We start from the raw sequence: 19,373 nt of genomic DNA on the forward strand, positions 1-19,373 counted from the left end.
TGGCTTCTTAAATTGAAAATTTTGCAGTTGCTTGGGATATGGAGAGGACTGTTCATTTGAATTCATCCTCCTAGATTTGTATCTGCCCAGAAAGGGTTAACCAAGATGCAGGCACACAATACCCCAGTCTTTATTTATGTAGAGCCTTCTGTCCCGATCCGTCTTAATATGTCAATTAAAGCTAGTGGTGAGGGGTGTACACTTATCATACAAATAATGCCTTTATCCTCGCACCTTCAATTTAAGGTCAGAGATGATTCTCCCATGAGGAGCTGACAATTGTACCCAGCATTAGTGATTCTTGATTCTAGTCAGCTCAGAGGTGTGAGGCCAAAGAATAATAAAAACCTCTTGTGAATGAAACTTTAGATGGGAGACTGATAAAAAACCTAGTAAATAAACACTTGGATCAATTTAAGTAATCCCCAAATCTTATCTAGCGCAAACAGAAAAGGATTAGCGCAACAACGGAAGGAGAGCAAGAGAGGGTGGCAGGAAACGTGCAACGAATCACAAGAGCCTTGTCACCACTGATGGCTTGTGTCTGTGTCTTACAGACATGGTGGTGGTTGTGGGTTGTTCTGTCAGACATTGTGCTTACCTCGAGGTCGAGCACCTTGGGGCATGTACCATAACCTGATACTGACAATATCACACAGAATATTTTTCCTACAGAATGATGCAGTGTTTAGGAAGGGACATATTTCATTGTGTTAGTTAGGTAGTCTCTCTTACAGACCCCTGTGTGTATATTTCCTGTTCTCTTCCCCTTGAGACTTAAGATTCCTTAATAAATGAGTGTCTGACTTAATCGCTGTGCTGATTTCAGACAATTAACGGTTGGTAATGATATGTGACCTAGCTGATCTGATGATGTCATGGATCATTGCTCCTGCTATCAACCACTGGTTGCCTGGCCCAGCCTCAATTATTTATCTTCTGCTGTGGTTTGGCTGGAATATCGCGAACATGTGTTAAACAATAGGAACTCACTTACTCAGAAAATATAGATCTGAAAATAGCATCAGAGGCAAGATATTTTTTATGTGGAATATTTTTCAAAACTGTTGTAAAATGAACTACTCCTTTTCCAGGCTTGTTATTGTAGGTCATTGAAGACAGGACTCGTGTAGTAGGATTTGTGTCATAGAATATGTCATGAAAGCAACATTTTTTTCTAGCTTTACCATTTTAACATTATTCCTGATGAGGGTGTTTGTTTGTGGATTTAGTTACCTGGAATACCATCACCGGCAACTAGAGGGTGCAGTGAGCAGTGATGTGCGCCTGCGTGAGGTATTTGACTTGATGGTACGGAGTTTGTCAACTGTTCCCACCAAGTTCCCCGTCCCCTTCTCAGATGATGGTGCTACATGGAGGGACTACCGTCAGGTCAACAAGATGATCCACACGTACCTCACCATGATGTCCAAAGAGGAGAGATTGACTGCTCTGGAGAAGTTTGTCGAAATGATGCCTTCAAATGTTGACCTCGTCATCAGGTGAGTCTGATGGCCACAAATCATTGTCTTTGATCTAATTTGTAAGAGTGATCTCTATGCAAGTATATATGTATTTTCATTTTCATTGCAAAATGATGAGAAATGCATATCGCCTTGGAATTATTTTGATATGAAAGTGATAGTTGAATAACTTGAGCCAGTACGACATTCTTAGTTGACAAGTGTTTAGGTGAACAAAGTTTGCATTTTGCTGTGATAGATGACAACATGGATGACCAGCTGTATTGTACTTGAGTTTCTCCATGAATGTGGGGCGGTAGGGTAGCCTAGTGGTTAAAGCGTTTGCTCGTCACGCCGAAGATCCGGGTTCGATTCCCGACATGGGTACGATGTGTGAAGCCTATTTCTGGTGTCCCCCGCCATGATATCTGGAATATTGCTAAAAACGGCTTAAAACCATACTCACTCACTCGCTCTTCATGAATGTTTGTTTTTTAATGCCACACTCAGCAACATTCAGACGGCGGTCTGTAAATAATTGAATCAGGATAAGACAATCCAGTGATTGATATTTAGAGCATTGATCTACACAATTGGGATATGATTACATGCATCAACAAAGTCAGCAAGCCTGACCAACTGATCCTGTTTGTTTCCTCGTACGACAAGCATAGTCGCCTTTTAAAGCAAGCATGGGTTGCTGAAGATCTATTCTATCCCAGATCATCACATGGTTTTCCATGAATGAACCATACCATTACATTGATGAGAATAGATGGTCGCAAGACTGTAGCACAAGACTGGAGCGCATGTTGCTTGAGAACTATTGCTGTTAGTGCAATGTAATTGTCGGTTTAAAATAGTGACGACATTATACAGTAGAATCTATTTCCGGATGCTGGATGTACATAGTATGTACAAACCTGTGTGAGTATACATTTCCTGCCCTTGAGATTATTTTGATTTAACCTTAACCAGGGTCTATATGTTACTCTGCTAGAAAGGTTACGTGGATCATCTAGGCTTTAGTTGGATGTGTACTGGAATTGTCTTCATATTGAGAAGTACTGAGTGTGACTGACTGTTGTAGGAGTGTGGAGGAGGCAGTGCTGGGGAAGGAGTACCAGCGTGCCCGCAGTCTCTACAACACACTGCTGTGGGAAGGAGTGGCCAGTGTCCATCTGTGGAAGATGTGAGTTGCAGCAGGGATTCTGCACACAGTGTGCTTCGTATTTGACAGTAGTCCCATACATTCTTGTCATAGCTCTGTGTGTGTATTATAAAGTATTGGTTCCCAGATTAAGATACTGTTTCCCTTTCCTCAAAGAACCAACCCCTTAATTTTAACACTCATGAATAGAAATTCTATTTTTCACCTTTGAAATCTCACCTAAATATTCATTTTGTAATTTTACTGATATTGTTAAACCTGATATATTGATGCTAGTCATTTCAGTCCCGCTCTACAGCTTCCACTCAGCCAGACAGATGTAATGTTAGTATGTGGTACCTGGATTTGGTGAAGGGTTGTTTGTCAAGTGGATCCACTCAGCAGTTATTGTCACATAGATAGTGATCTGTATGCATGCAGGATCTCACTGTCTGTGAATGTTCAGTCATGTTTTGCGCTGTTCCAGGGTACTTGGTCTTGCTCAGAGGCAGGGATCTGTGAAAGAGGTTAGCCTGAAATATCACTAATATGTAAAACTTTTTACTGTCAATTCAACCAAGCAAGGAAACAAAACATATGTCACAGTGTCCAGTATCCGAAATAACTGCCTGCCCTTCCGCCGTGGCTAGTAACTTTTCTGTCAGGCAGATTGACATTTTCCTCCATCTGCCAGACTGTCTGGCAGATAATTTTAAGACTACTAAGAGATTCAGTTTTATCATAACTCCTTGCAGATTCACAAGTAATTGTTTGCATTATTTCAACTGAATCAAGGCGCGATTTGTCTCATTTCTTTTTCGCTTTTTTCATTATTTATGTCTGAATGCCGGCAGGTAACTTTGAAGAAGCGCAGTCAACACTTATGTGGGTTATCTGCCTGACTGTCTTGTTTGGTTTTTAAATTATTTCAAACACTGGTCATGGCTACTTGTGGGTCATTGTGCCTCGATGAAATTGCAGATATTTTCTGTTGATTATTTACAAGTATATGTTTGCCAGAATATTGCTGACTTAGAAGTTAAACACACTCAAATTTCACTCACTGTCTATGATTTGAGTGCTGTTTATTTTTTTTTGTGTATCCAGACTTGACATTTGTTTGGTTTCAGATGGAGAAGCTCTACGTGAAGGCTGTGCGAGCTCTGCCTATGGCAGTGACTATGTGGAAAGATGTAATGTATTCCCTACCACTACTTCGGTGTTTTAGATATAGCTTGTCTTGTGTCATGTAACATATCTTGTCTGTCAAATTGTCGGTAAGTAGAGAAACAGCTCTCATCCTGTCGGAGTCAGTGACTAACACTTTTCCATCCCCTATAGAAGAATGTAAAGTATCATTTTGATTGCAAGCACAATTACTTATGAAAACAATCTGCTAATTTTGATGTGGTAGTTGTTACAATTGACTTAAAATTTTGGTTGCTATCAGAAGCATTAACAGTCACAGTTGAAAAGGTTTATCTTGAACACACTGTCTCTGACAGTTATGACAGTATTGATGTATTATGTAAACACAGCGCTTGAAGCATGGCAGAAATTGACAGATCACATTTTGATAAATGAATTTATTTGGCTGGGCCTTCTAATGCTAAAGCTGTCAACCACTGGTTTGCTTGACCTGTATTTGATTATATACTAGTTACAATGATGTAATGATGTCCATTGGATGTTGCTGACAATGTTATCATACTATCATGTAATGTAAAGACAAAAGTATCATGATTTGTGTGGAGCAGGGGTTGAATGTATTCTGTTGTCCATATTGTATTGTCTAATGGTTCGTTACTTTTTGTTATTTTGAGTTAAAGAATACATTGTATAGAGAGTTGATCCTGTCTTCTCACAGTTCCTGCTGTTCGAGGTGACGGAAGGAAGTCAGGCTACGGTTCAACAGATTCTAGCTCACGGCACCAGCATTGGGCTGAACATCGCTGGATTTGTGGCAACAATATCACCTTCTCAGTGAGAGCTACAAATAGCTGGCCATGTTGGAACTACGGGACCTTTACCCCTTGAACCTGGAGGTCTGTGTATTGACCTTGGGCCAGTATCATGACCTTCAAACAAGGTCAAACCCATAGCACTCATGAGTTCGTCATTTGTACTTCTCTCTTATGGAGACAGTATCGCAGTGAGTATTTTGATGCCTTGACATGGGAGAAGTACTATAGTCAGTTGAAACAATTGTTCTTATATCATTAAAAGATAATTGGTATTCATTGGTTCCATGAAACTGAAGTGTTGCCAGAAATGAATAAGAGTAACTTTAACAATCAGTTTGTGTCTAAAGTTGACCAGATTTGATCTATATATGTAAGCTTGTTCTTCCATGGTCTTGGCTTGTGTGGTTTGTTGATGGTCTGGACCGTCCAGACGATGCTGACTGATGGGAAGCAGCTCTTTCTTACCATGTGATACATACCTGCTTACAGAGGGAGGAGGACAGGTTGGATGTCTGTCTGACCGACCTGCAAAACCTCTTTCATTTGAATAGGCCACAACCAGTTGATTTCGTTCTTCTCTGATTTTTTTTGTGTGTGAAAGTGAGAATTTGGATAATTGTGTTTTTTGTGGCGGATACAAAACATGTGTCAACCAGAATGACATGAACCAAAGCAAGACCATTGCACTTTTTTTAATACAAAGTCTGCCATCCATCCCCCTCCACCAATACGTACTGGTCAGTTGAAGTGTTATGATGTTACTATGCTTCTTTGTTGAGAACAATAAGATCTGAAGTCATCCATTGTAAACAATGTCTGACGTTAATGACATTACATCATCGGAACTATGGGTTGACTTTAGCTTTCTCTTCTCATAAGAATAACCTACTGAAACCTGGGAACTATAGAATTTCTTACCCTGATGAATGAATCCTAAAGTTCCTAACTGACCGCCTGGACTTACAGCATTCACACAATTGGGCTAGATATTTCTTGATTCACGATAGTTCAGTTATTCTCTGAATAGTAACCTCTTCATAACCACAAACTATATGGATGGGAAGATTCTGATGAACAAGTAATTAATTAGTTGTGGCCATTTCTAATCATCATTCTTTCTCAGATTGAAAGACAAGTTGTTGCCTTGCTTGCTTGAAATGGCTCATTTGGGGACTATGATTCAGTCGCACTCCTGTGATAGTGACTTTGTTTTGATACAGTTGGTATTTTGTGATCACATGAGAAAGTGTTGTTTCTACATATATGAGATGTTTTACAATCTCTGTCCAATGTTGTTACTGATCCTGTTGTTGTGTCCTAATGTTGTTTCCTATCGTTGTTCATGCATTAACAACCTCTGTCAATTGAGCTTCAGTTAAACAGGTCCTCACTCTATACCCCCAGTGATGATGTTGGATCTTATAGATCTCAAAAACTTGAATTGGAATGAAAAAGAAAATCCTGTCTTCAGAGATGCACATGGAAACTGGCAATCATACAAAGGTGCTTTGAAAAATTGAGAAATCCAGAATTGTCAGATGAATGTTATGACAACATACAGCTTGTTGTCAAGGAAGCAAAGAGGATGAGGATGTTCCAGTATGTCATTGAGCTGAAAGTTTGGATGCAGTATCTGAACTTTTGTTTAGTGAGTTCTACAAATGCCACTGTGGAAGGCCCAGTGAATGTTAAGGGATGATGATGGTTGCTGCTTTTACCAAAGATTCCTGCGACTGTTGCCAAACACCATAGGTTCCGCAAGACGGGACTCGAGTGTTTTGTGTTTTTTGCACTATGAACACAATGCCTGGCTTTCTTTTGATAATTTTGTGACGTTTATGGTTTTGGAGTTGTAAGATAATGTATTTAAATATGTTAAAAATTTCAGCATTGAAATAATATTTACTTTTTAGATCGTCAAAAAATGCCTTGTAGGTATTGTGTTCATAGTTAAGTTTCACTGCTTTGACTTGCTTAAAGGTACATTCACTAATCAACTTGACATTCAAAATTGAAGTTAATGGCTTTGACTGTGTGGAATTTCCCAAGATCAATTATTTTTTTTATGAACAAATTCATGATTAATGGAAAGATAAGATTATTGACTTTTCAGATGTTTGAAGTTTCAAATTTTCCAAAAGTAATTGATAAAGATTGGTATTGTCAGGTTAAAACTTGTTCATGCGCAGGTCTAAAAAACCAGTAAGTAAGTTTCATCTTGTGGTGTGCCTTCAATGCATTGCTCTGCAAGTATGCTTGTGTCGATGACGTGTGAGTAGTGTCTGGCTCAATCCCTGCTCAACTGCTAATCATACTGCATGAAACTTTATTATTCATGTGGCATACAAGGTGTAATTTTTAGTACTTATTGCCATACATTTGGAAGTTGTATATGAAATATAATGTTTAATGATGACCAAAACCAAACATATTTATCTGGGAGGGATACATACAACTACAGGAAGATCACAGCCAGGAAAAGGAAATTTGAAAATTGAAATTACTTCTTTGTTAAATATTATGGAAATTGTAACAAATTTCCAAAATATTTAGTTTGCTGAATGTTTTGTTTATGCTAAGAAGATTTGAATGTTTTGTAATATGTACATTGTTAGTAATTTTGATCCCAAATAAGTTAATTATTTATTGCTACCTACATATTACCTGGATGGTTGCAGCAACGGATTGAGCCATCACTGCAGTTTGGTCCAATGTTTTGCACTAAGTCATCCTTTCTATAAAGTGAAGTAAGTTATGCACCAATATTCCTATCTATACATCAAAATTTACATGGACCACCTATCTGTATGTTTCTTTCTCTTGTATTTGAATAAAATATTAAAGAAAAAATGAATTTGTACTCTTTGAGAGATGTTTCCTCGGGGAATGTTTTCTTGATTTTAAGCTCTGACAGAGGGTCTCGATTGAACAGCTCATATTATCTTTTTAAATTTGACACATTCAGTTGTCATCTTTGTTTGAATATTTACATTCCAGTTGAAATTCGATGGTGTAGAAAAGAGTACAGTGTCACATGTCTGTTGAAGACCCTGGTGATGAGGTTTTGGTGGTTGATATACATGACCTGAATGATGCTGTTTTTTGGACCTGGGCCCACTTGCACAAAGCGATCTTAGCGCTAAGATGATCGTAACTCCCATACTTTAACATAGGCTTACAATAGTCCTAGGGGGGCATGGGTGGCCCAGTCGTCTAAGGCGCCGCGATTCGCTGTGCAGAGTTGCGTCCCTTGGGCACACCAGAAACCTATGATTGTGGGTTCGAATCCCGGTTCGCCCCAATTATGTTTCTAGGTTTGTCAGCACCATACCCGTGCTCGTGGGTTTCACCGAAGTGGTAAACGTCTGAGACCTGCATCACTTCGGGCTTTCCTCCCACATTAAGCTGACACGCCATGATATAACTGGAATACTGTTAAAAGCGGCTTTAAACCCAACTCACTCACTACAATAGTCCTAGTGCAAAGATCACTTTGTGCAAGTGGGCTGTGGTGGCATAGATTGTTGTTCATGCTATCAACCACTGGTTTGTCTGATTGATGTATGGCCACCAGGATATTCTTCAAATGGCCAACAGCAGTGTAAGTTAAATGAATACTGACACACATTATGAAGGTAAATTGGATGAGATTGTTTCCTACTGAATCAAAGATCAAGTGATGTGAAGCTGCTGGTGATGTGGGTGACAGGTTTTCAGTCCATGTTCCTTCCCCACAAAGCACTGACATGGTAAGTTCTATACTTTACCACAGTGATGGTCAAAACATTCACTCGCCCTGTATAGACCATGGATTCCCAACATAATAGGTGCTTACCCAAGATTGGTTGAAATCGGTCTTCTGCAACCCATGCTTTGCGTAAGGGACGACTTGTGACTGACGGGATCGGATTGTCAGTCTCGCTGACTTGGTTGATGCATGTTATTGTAACCAAATTGGGTAGATCGATGTAATGTCAATCACTGGATTGTCCATTCCAGATTTGAGTAATTACAGACCTGTCATATATTTGGAATATTGCTTATTGTGGCATACAAACATACATCATGGGTGCAATGTGTGAAGCCTATTCTTGGTGTTGACTGTAGCCATGCTACACTATTGCATAAGGAGAACTCACTGGCTTTTCTGTAGCTGTAGTATTTGGGCCAGAATCAGTTGTGTCCCAAGCTTGTAATCTGTGATTTTCTTCAGCAACCCATACTTGTCGGAGGCGACTAACACAGGCTCGTCATATAAGGGCTTTAAACAAACACAAAAACAGGACTGTAAGCTGGTGCAATGAGGAGATACAATATTCCACATGAATGAGCAGGTGTTCTTTTACACCACCATGTGAACTGCTGCTCTTGCAGTCAGAGGTTTGCCATCTCCAGACTCGCATATTTAGAGGATCCATAACTCATAGTTGACAAGGAATTTCTGCAACCATTTCGACCAAAAAGGTGCCAAACGTCTATGACCATCACTTAGAGCTTTGCCCTCATGTTAAGCTGTCCTATCCTGATATGGCTAAAATATTGTTCCATTCCGCGATAAACAACATTCGGATAAACATACCTTGGTAAGAAAATTTATATTGGATACGAAAAACTATTAGGGAGTAAATGTGCAGCAAGCGGTGCTCGCTCAACCTTACCACAGGTGTGTATTCCATGCTTGAATCTGGCTGATGAAGTACTGCTTTTGGGGGGCAGGGATCATGAAAGTGATCTTACCGCTAATATTGTTCCGCACAAGTTTTGTCATCCAATGATAGTGGATTCGATGTATCTAGGTTTGTCAACACCATACCCGTGCTCATGGGTTTCACCGGTATCACTTCGGGCTTTCCTCCAATATTAAGCTGAAACGCCGTGATATAACTGGAATACTGTTCACTGCGGCGTTAAAATCAACTCACTCACTCACTTAAGCGTTAAGACAACATAATATGGACTTTTAAGTTTTTTTCATGAACCTGGGGCCAGGCTGTAAAACCTTCACTATCCCAGGACTATAGCCTTGACTTCGGACTCCTGATCCCGTGTGGATGACGAATTTGATACTGTTTTCTTGAGTATTTTTTTATTGAGAAATGTTTCTTTGATAGTTAAGAAAAACAACAATTTTCAAGGCGCCGGCGTAACTATGTTTTGGAATGCAAAATTATATTATTTAGTTTACTTTCTGATTGGGTTGAACTAAGGTGATAATAAGATCGGAAGAAGATAGCCGAGAAAAGCAATTACTGAGGAAGTCACGCGGGGACAGTTGCGTGTGGAGCGTGATGATTTATACCCGGACGCACTCATTAAACGGTTTGAAAAGTTATAAATTATCACAAAAAAGATTAGAGGTCTTTAAATTCAAATAAATTGGCAATAGTTCCTGACGGGACTCAAAAATATGGTTGCAGTGGTGAATGTATCCTGACTGTACCTCCTGTAGGGGTGAGGTGGAGTCATACTTATTCTATTATGGCATTAACAGAGAAGACTTTTTGGCAGTCTGGTTAGTATATCTTCTTTTAGCACCATACCCATTCCCCGTGGGTTTTACTAAAGTGTCTGGTGTCCCCCGCCGTGATATTGCTGGAATATTGCTAAAAGACAGCGTAAAACCATACTCATTCTCACTCACCAAAGTGATAGGGGTTATGGGTGGCCCAGTCGTCTAAGGCGCCGCGATTTGCACGCCAGAAACCTATGATTGTGGGTTCGAATCCCGGTTCGCACCGATTATGTTTCTAGGTTTGTCAGCACCATACCCGTGCTCGTGGGTTTCACCGGGTAATTGTGTGAGACCTGCATTCCTCCCACATTAAGCTGACACGCCGTGATATAACTGGAATAATGTTAAAAGCGGCGTTAAACCCAACTCACTCACTGACTAAAGGGATACGCGTCTCAGACCTGCATCTCTTCGGACTTTCCTCCCACATGAATTTGACACGCCGTGATGTGACTGGAATATGGTTAAAAAGACGTTAAACTAGAATCACTCACTCACTATATCTTCTTAATAACATGAAAAACACAAAACACTTACGCGTCATCTGATTTAGGTTACAATTCCGACTTGACTCAAAAAACACATAGCCACTGTTGTTCCCTCCCCATACAAGAGCTGCCCTTATTACAATAAATTTCCCGTCCGAATAAATAATCCTCAAACTGCACATGTTGAGGTCAACGTGTAGATTTAAGTACGATATGCAAAGAATTCCTTCAATTATACAACCTCTTAACTCGTGAAGAATTCTCTCAATTACACAAGTGTGGCCATTCTGGCACCTTGATTGATCATTGTGCTCTCTTCCCTGAGGGAATATTTTGAAAGTAGCAACAGCATTGTCGGTTATGTTTAATTGTTTTGGGAAATTGTTCAACCCCAAACGGATCATCTTTGTAACGGAGAGTCGTCTGATGTCATTAATCAGCAACGCCCGCAACCGCAACCAACACATGGTGCCAGTTGGTAGACACCACGGCGACTGAAACCGAATGGAACTTCCCTCACTTCGCTAACACCGTGAATATCTAGTAATTAATTCAGGTCATAACAGAGCAAAACCACTTACCAACGTCTCGAATATCAAAGCGGATAATAAAACACTTATATCATCGCCATCGCCCATTCTACACATAACACCATCTTTGAAAATAACTATATCGGGGATGAGCACTTTTGAAACCTCTTCATGAACGGGATTGGCTTTGTTCAGTTATGAGGTTCTTATCTACCCTAATTTCACAAAGACTGGAGTGATAAAATCATCAATATCTCCTCCACCATCATCCGTGATTGGAATAAGTATGAACGTCTTAAACATTTCACAGAGTGCGTTTATAACGGGTAAGCTTAACATTAGCCTATTTTTTTGTCACACGAGTGATTATATTTGTGTTTCATGAATAACGATCAAAGGTTTTTTAGTTTATGTCGTACCGAAATGAAGGAAAACAGATCAGATGTAGTAGAAACACTTGACAGCAGATGCACTTGTAGGGTAAATTATGGCAATGGGATATCTTTACCTAGAACTATAAAAATGCAGTATTTGTGAGGAGCTCTTGCTGAAAAAAAACTGTTTCTGACGCACCGAGTTTGTATCCAAGAAGAACTGGTGACACTGTTATTACACCATCCTTTGACAAAAACTAAATTGTCGGAGGCACGAGGTGAATATAAACAACACTTCTCTGACATGAACTGGTTGTAAACAAAATATACTTTTGACATTAATATTGCTCCCGTATTTACGGCGGAGGCGGTAATCAAGGCTTCAAAGCGTGGGAGGTTTATTTGAAACCGTCAGCGTCTCCAAGGTGTGTTAGTGAGTATACCCTAAATGCAGTGACCCTTGTGTAGCCTGGTGGTTAAAGCGTCCCGCCGAAGACCCGGTTTTGATTCCACTGAAGTCTTTGTTTGTTTGTTTGTTGTTTAACGCCGCACTCAGCAATATTCCAGCTATATGACGGCGGTCTGTAAACAATCGAGTCTGGACCAGACAATCCAGTGATTGACATCATGAGCATCGATCCACGCAATTGAGATACGATGACATGCATCAACCCTTTTACGGGTTGCTGAAGACCTATTCTAGCCCGGATCTTCACGGGTCGGTAGAAGTGGCAGACCCTTCCCTCAAGGGTCTGCTGCCCTTTTTCAGTATCAGTCGAGAAGTTGTAATTAGTGCCCTTAAACTAAGAAACTTTATTAGGAATTTAGTTTACTCATGGGTTGATTTACACCATGAAATGTGAAATTGCGACTTGAATCAAGGCTGGGACCGCCTATTAGTGGGAACACCTTCACCCGTTAACATTATTCGACTGAAGACAGCAGCGCACGTATTTCCTCTGTGGGTAAACAGAAGGACGAACCAGTAAACGGTGTCCAATATACTACGGCCGTGTTGTCTTGCAATACCTATGACGATGTATTTACTACACAAGGCTGTAATAACCTGTCTAATAACAGACACATGTACCTTCTGTTGGTTATTACCAAATATAGGATAGCTACGCTATAAATCCTAAAGATCAACATCCTTAAATAGGCTGTACATAATGTTGATATCTCCTATAAGAAATAAACGACTCGTGGTCGTTGTTTATCGTACAATAAAACACTACAGGGAGAATAAACCACTCGAAACAACGACCACGAGTCGTCTATTTCTTAAATATGTCCATCGCCATATTTAAATTTATGTAACGCAAATCCTCCGGATTTTTGTCACGACTATTAAGTGTTGTCCTCCGAACGATCCAACTCTAAATGTTGAAACAGTAATAAAATAAAAAGACAATTATTGTGTTTCTTTAATGATTCGGAACCGCTCCTGTCTTATTGACACGGATTCGCACAAGAAGGAATACAATTAGCGTGGCCTATTAAATATAAGTTTACCAAATCTATTGTTTGGAGGTCTTCGTACTTTGTCTTTTCTTCTTACTAGGTAAACTCCTCTACCGAGTGTGATCCTGCCATACAAATGGTAAAATCCCTACTGTTCTCTTACCTATATGGCGGTGTCGCCCTCTCCGCAAACAGCACCCACCCTCCCCAGTACCTCCGACCCCGGGGCCGTGCATGCAACAATACAGGAAGCATCCCCCGTGTTGGAGACAGAACAACATATTTAGCGATCAATTAAAGAGATGCAGCTTATATTGTATCACACTACCTGCAGCATTCCGTGTCTCCGGCCCATACACTTGGAGGGTGTATCAGTTCGCTTTGTTGGAAGCGTGTTAAGTCCCTGCTAGACTTTTAATGGACAAGTACTGCTTGCATCCAAATATATAAATATCACATGCGTTGCCCCCCTTTATTGTATTGTCAGCTTTTCGTATGTACGTGAATATTGTTTCACATTTTCAGCCAGACCCCGTGTGTTATACGGGGTAATGCGTGTCTTGTGAATGGCTGCCATGGCTTGGGATGGACTGTTGTGTTAACGGCTTTGCTTCGTTATGTCGAAATGTTACTAAATACACGCAGACGGCTTTCAGCTCTCGGGGGATCAAGAGGGCGGGGGGTACAGGTGTGAGCGTTCTCCCCCTCCCACTACCTGGTGCCGGCCCCTTCTGTTGTCGCCATTGTCGATCTCCAGTGGAAGCCACCACATGGTCATCCACTGCTGGTACCTGTGAGGATAAGAACAGGTTCCCAACTGTTGGCCGTAAGGGGCGACTTAACGGATCGGCTGTTCAGGTTCGGTTGATTGCATGTATTTGTACCCACCGGTGTGGTCTTTTTTGCTCATAATATCAATCACTGGATTGTCTGATCCAGACTAGAAAATGTACATACCTCAATTAGCTGGAATAATGTTGACTGAAGCGTTAAATTAAAAAATATCCCCCCCCCCCAAAAAAAAAAAAAAAATAATATATATATAATTTATTTTATGAAAATATAAAAAATATAAATAAAATAAAATAAATAAATAAATAAATAAATAAACAAACATTACGTAAATAAATATAAAAAAATAAAAAATAAAACATTATTCCACATTATAAATACAAAGTATGTTTTCACAAAGTCAGATCCGCAAAGAGACCTTAATGTAACATGAAGTTAGGAGAGAAATCTCTGTCAGGAGTCGGCGAGTTGAGTTTAATGCAAGTTTAAACTGTATTTCAGTTATATCTGCGTGTCGGCTGATGTGTGCGGAAAGGTCAAGAGGCGGGTGTTGGATGTTTATCACTTTAAATATATTACTCATTTACGCAATTTATTATTTAAGGATTTTTTTTAAAAATCGAAAATGAGCCATGATAGTAATAATGACACGATAAGGCGTGGCAGGCGATACCCCTTGTCCACACCCTTGCTTAAACATTTAGCTTTTAACAAGCACATCAACAGGGCGGTGTTGAGGTTCTGAATTAGTCGAATCGGGTACATAAATCACACATGTCAGGCTAATTAAGTCTTCCCGGAAATCTTGCATGGATAACATAATCTGTCACAGTACCCTGCATTTACAGACTGGGGTCACCCTTCCAATGAATTATCTGCCCGAGAAACTCCATGACCTTTGGAAGATGTTCCGTGATTGCTATTCCAACATCTCTGGTTGCCGTGTTCGTGGATGAAGACGTTGCCATCACCGATATGATATTCAAGCACAAGGATATGGCTACTTCAGGTTTCACTGGTCCGCGGAAACGTGGTGATCGTTCTTCGAGGGTCAGTGATCGCGCACCGGGCGCTACCGGAACTTGTTTTTGGAGTCACTGCACCAAGCTGCGCAGACGACAGGTAGGCTAGCTGGGTGGTTGTTTAAGAGGTATTGCAGTTGACGGAGCAGCTAGACGTGCATGTTGATCTGATCAAAGCCGGGATCTGACGTTCAGCAGATGTAACAAGGTTTGAGCCCGTGTGAGAAACAGTCTCATGTCTGAAACTGGACGAGGTGGAAACATTAATGAACCAGTGTGAACCTTATCTCAGCCCTTCGCTATACAAGTCCCCATCCCCTCGGAGGATCCTTATCAATGGCGTCTTCACTCTCTAACATTTGGCTTGGTTAGTTAGTTGGTGTTTAACGCCGCACTCAGAAATATTTGAGCTATATGACGGCGATCTGTAAATAATCGAGTCTGGACCACACAATCCAGTGATAGACATCATGTGCATCGATCTACGCCATTGGAATACGATGACATGCATCAACCAAGTCAGCGTGCCCGACCATCCGATCCTGTTAGTCACCTCTGACGGCAAGCATAGTCGCCTCTTAAGACCCAATTCAAACCCAGATCTTCACGAGTCTCTCACAAGTGAATGAGTGAGTGAGTGAATGTATGTAAACATGCAGTCAACAGTATTCTACGTACATCTTAGCGACCTGTAAGTAGTTAAGTCAGGATCAGACAAACCAGTGACGGAAAGCATGAACAACGATTTATGCAATCGGAGTACGATGACACGCAATCAGCCAATCCCCGAGCGTGACCCCCGATCCCAATGTCAGTCTGCTCTTACGACCAGCATTACGGTGGCACTTGGGACCTATTCCTGGAATCCTCACCTAGCCAACAAGCACAACTCTATATGCTCATCAACATTGGACCGAGTTTCGTACGCGATCACGTGACGAACACAAACTGGGAGCAGTTGGAAACATATCACTGTAATTCTTTCGCTTGTTTTGTTTTTTAATCACGTTGTATACTTTGTTTCAGTTAAGATCAGAATAAACTGTCTTCTAAAACGACCTTCATGGTAGAACACTACCATGTCTGGCGTTACATGGATTACTTTAGACTAACATTAGTCTATGAAATCTTAATTACACAATACTCTTCTTGACTCTAAAAATAAAAAAAACATAATTTTCCCAATGCTGATTTCAGAGACTAAACAATTTCAAAGAGTGACATGACTGTGGAATAGAGCTAGCTAGAGCTGGCTAGACTTGCTTTTGTTTTCGTTTCTAGATTGATTTTTTTCTCTCATAAAATAAATATATTCCAGTCATGGTGCAGGACTAGGATTACTATGAATTCATGCAATTGGCTTTTAACGGACGCAGCACATTGCGTCCTATACGCATATAAAATTGTGAATGAACACAAATTATCTACATGGCTGGAGTCCTGGAGGACCCAAACACGTATGGCTGCTTGAATCGGTAACCCTTTTAAAACTGTGGATTGCATGTTACATGTAACTGACATTTCTATTCTGTCTAACATTTACATCCCAGATATAATAGACTTGAGGCTGCCGAGCATGTGTAATGATATGTCATTACTAAAATGAAACATTCTTTCAAATCAAGTGTGCCAGCCCGGACCCCTCCTGCAAAAATAGACACACCCAGATACATCTCTGATGCAATATCATTACTCTCAGAGGCGTGATGTAGGTTGCGCGATACGTCGAGTGGACCCGTGTGGATCCGAGTGACCGTTTTCAGTGATGATCTTCCGGTAGACAGGGGCCCAATTTGACCATCTTCCCGAGGCAAGAGAGTTAACTGACTTTAAAAGTCCACTTTCCACCATTGCCGAACTAGGCTGGAATCCCTGGGCTCGATCGTAGCGCCACTAGTGGTTATTGTGAGTTATGTCCCACCTGAGCCTCTCCTATGGACCAATCCGATTCCATCACTTGCACTTGTTTCAAACAAAATGGCGGCACCCAGTCAAGATGATCTGATCGATAATCAAGATCTATATGTGATAAAACGGGTCCAACATCGCGAAGTGCATCAAATCACGTGAGCACCTTGATTAAAAACATGAAAAGGTTTGCAAAATATCTGTTGGCAACGAGTTGGCGGTGCACTTGCTTTGCAAATCCTTCACTCGACAGAAATCTGAACGGCAGTTTACGAACCGGATTTCGATTTCGTTGCGAGAATTTGATTGGACTATGCATAGACTCGTTAGTCCAGCCAAAATGTAACTCCATAATACCATCCTACTTCGGCAAGGGTGGAAACTGGACTTTTATAGTCAGTTAACTCTCTTGCATCGGGAAGATGAATTAGACTAAAATATATTAGGTATAATGAAGGTAGCGCCATAAGCCGACTGGACCCGAGTGGATCCGAGTGGCCGTTTCAGTGATGATGTTTCGGTAGACAGGCGCCCAGTTACACAAACTCTTAGTCTCTGAAAAAATCTCATTTTTATAGAAACAAGCAACTACATTTAGATTGAACAGACCCTTAATAAGATGGGAGATTTAGAACCTGTGGAAAATCTAGACTTGCTTCATTAGGACTTGGCGAAAGGGAAAATAATTTGTTTCAGGACCTGTGAGACAGACTAGCGCCAAGTCTGAGGCCATGGTTTGTGGTAAGGGATTTAATGTAGCGCCGAGAAGCGCACGTTTCAGGTCATCCGAGGCCAGGAGGCACAGAGAAGGAGCAAATCTGTTTACATTTTTCGACAGGGCTTCTGGATTTAGCCCATGCAGAAAGTGATCAACGTCTATTAACATTAGTGAAACAGCAAGCGAACATTTCCAACCGTCTTAACAGACGCGATGACTTAATACAAAGAATATAGGTAGACATGTTGAATTGTAAATATGTGTGTAAAACTACGTATCCGAGAATGTCTTGTGACTCTAAGAGAATCATGAGATAACCCGGATATAATATATCTGAATGGTTATTTAGCTTTAAAGCACAGTCGTCAGGTTAATCCTACAACTTCAGTCTCATTTACTTTGTATATTTTTACCGTATTTGTACAACAAAACGCACTCGGTTGCACATTCGTTTTCGGACGATATGATTTTATCTAAAATTTGAACTTGAGTTGTTTTTTGTTAAAACGCTAAAAGTTCCAAAGTCAGACTTTCGCGACTTGTTTCAATGGGATCTATTTGATATTGGAAAGCAAATATGACGTTGATGACATACCTGTGCAAATGTTGTATTTTTAGAAAATGTAGATAATGTTTGAAGTTACCTAACACAAACAAACAAATAAATTGCAACAAAAACATCAGTTAGATTTAATGTCTCAGAGGTTTTGCTGCATTCGGTACTCTTCAGGGACGGGGAAAAATATATCGCGGATTTTAAAATATATATTGGAAACATCTTGGAGCAATGCCCAAAGTGATACTGATCGTAGATGTTAAGCACCTTAATGAATAGATGTTAAGCACTTTAATGAAAATCACGAGCATACTGGGTGCTAGCCTTGCTTCAAGGCTGTACTGAAAGACAAGTCCATGGATGTGTAGTAGTGTATCCTCCCAATAGGCAAGTCTAGATAAGTGGACAGTACAGTCTAAGGACGATGGTCTCTTATTGGGACAACTTGTTCTTATTTTTTTATATAATCTAGAAATTATGATTTAAACTAATAGGTATGGCCTTAGAAACGTGTGCAAGTCTAACTCGCTGTGAACAGCTGAACCTGAACAGCAAAGGGACGTAATATGCACACATACGTCTCCGAGCCGCAAAGAAATACAAAGTCAGAGAGAATCTATTTCGAACATGAATACAATTCGTTATTTTATCGTGCCACTGCCTTCCTATGTAAGTAGATGATTATGGAATCTTAGAGGGGACACCGTCGCGTTGTCGCTCTTATAAAACCAAACATTTATGACAACATAAACCAAAGCGCGACAAAGCAATTTTGACGAATTGTCGCATTATCACTCTTTGGGAAAAAATATATATTATTGAAAGCCAGACTATACAAGGCGACAATGACAGTCAAAGTGTCTCGTTTTCGCAATGTCTCGCTTTGTTTAAATTTGATCAGTTTGCTTGGTTTGTAATGGCAACAACGCGACAATGTCCCTTTTCAGATACCATAGTTGATACAGGACATAATGCCAAATGGTAGCCTACCTGTGGCCCTCTTTAGAGCTACGATCCAGTTTGCTATAACGATCTAAGAAGATAAAAGAACCATCTCCATACTAGGTTTTTCAGGCTCCCGGAAGAAACAAGAGGACGCGAACGCCAGCTTGCAACCAATAAATACTCTACAGCGCAAAGACAGCGAATAACCCGTCCATGCCGAAGGATTTTATTGCAGCGGGTACCATTCGATGCGCTCTCTGCAGTGAGCAGTGTATGGGGCCGAGAACCCTCGGTGTGCAGTCAACGCAGACCCCATGAGCTGGGACGTGCGTCAACGATTACGGGGATGTTTCGCCGAAGGTTTTTGGCACGAAAATGTCACGCCTCCTTCTTTCACAAAGTAATCATTGTTCTGCGACTGGTGTAACATGCATAGCATGTCATACACCTACGACAGATCTAAGAGAGTTTCGTGCAAAGGTTTCAGTCT

At 40.6% G+C, this 19,373-nt stretch overlaps 1 protein-coding gene across 1 annotated transcript in view; it reads left to right on the top strand.

Annotated features, from left to right (window-relative positions):
* LOC139476113 (zinc finger C3H1 domain-containing protein-like) overlaps positions 1 to 7,372 on the top strand; it is a 100,742-nt gene extending 93,370 nt beyond the window's left edge. The window contains exons 30-34 of the mRNA XM_071259370.1: positions 1,233 to 1,502; positions 2,554 to 2,655; positions 3,101 to 3,140; positions 3,744 to 3,806; positions 4,481 to 7,372. Of these exons, the coding sequence (XP_071115471.1) occupies positions 1,233 to 1,502; positions 2,554 to 2,655; positions 3,101 to 3,140; positions 3,744 to 3,806; positions 4,481 to 4,600 (595 nt within the window). The 3' untranslated portion in view covers positions 4,601 to 7,372. The remainder of the gene's footprint in view (positions 1 to 1,232; positions 1,503 to 2,553; positions 2,656 to 3,100; positions 3,141 to 3,743; positions 3,807 to 4,480) is intronic.
* Positions 7,373 to 19,373: the final 12,001 nt, after the last annotated feature.

The sequence above is a fragment of the Haliotis cracherodii genome, unplaced genomic scaffold (assembly GCF_022045235.1).
Source record: "Haliotis cracherodii isolate W230 unplaced genomic scaffold, xgHalCrac1.p SCAF_3, whole genome shotgun sequence".
NCBI classification, from domain to species: domain Eukaryota; kingdom Metazoa; phylum Mollusca; class Gastropoda; order Lepetellida; family Haliotidae; genus Haliotis; species Haliotis cracherodii.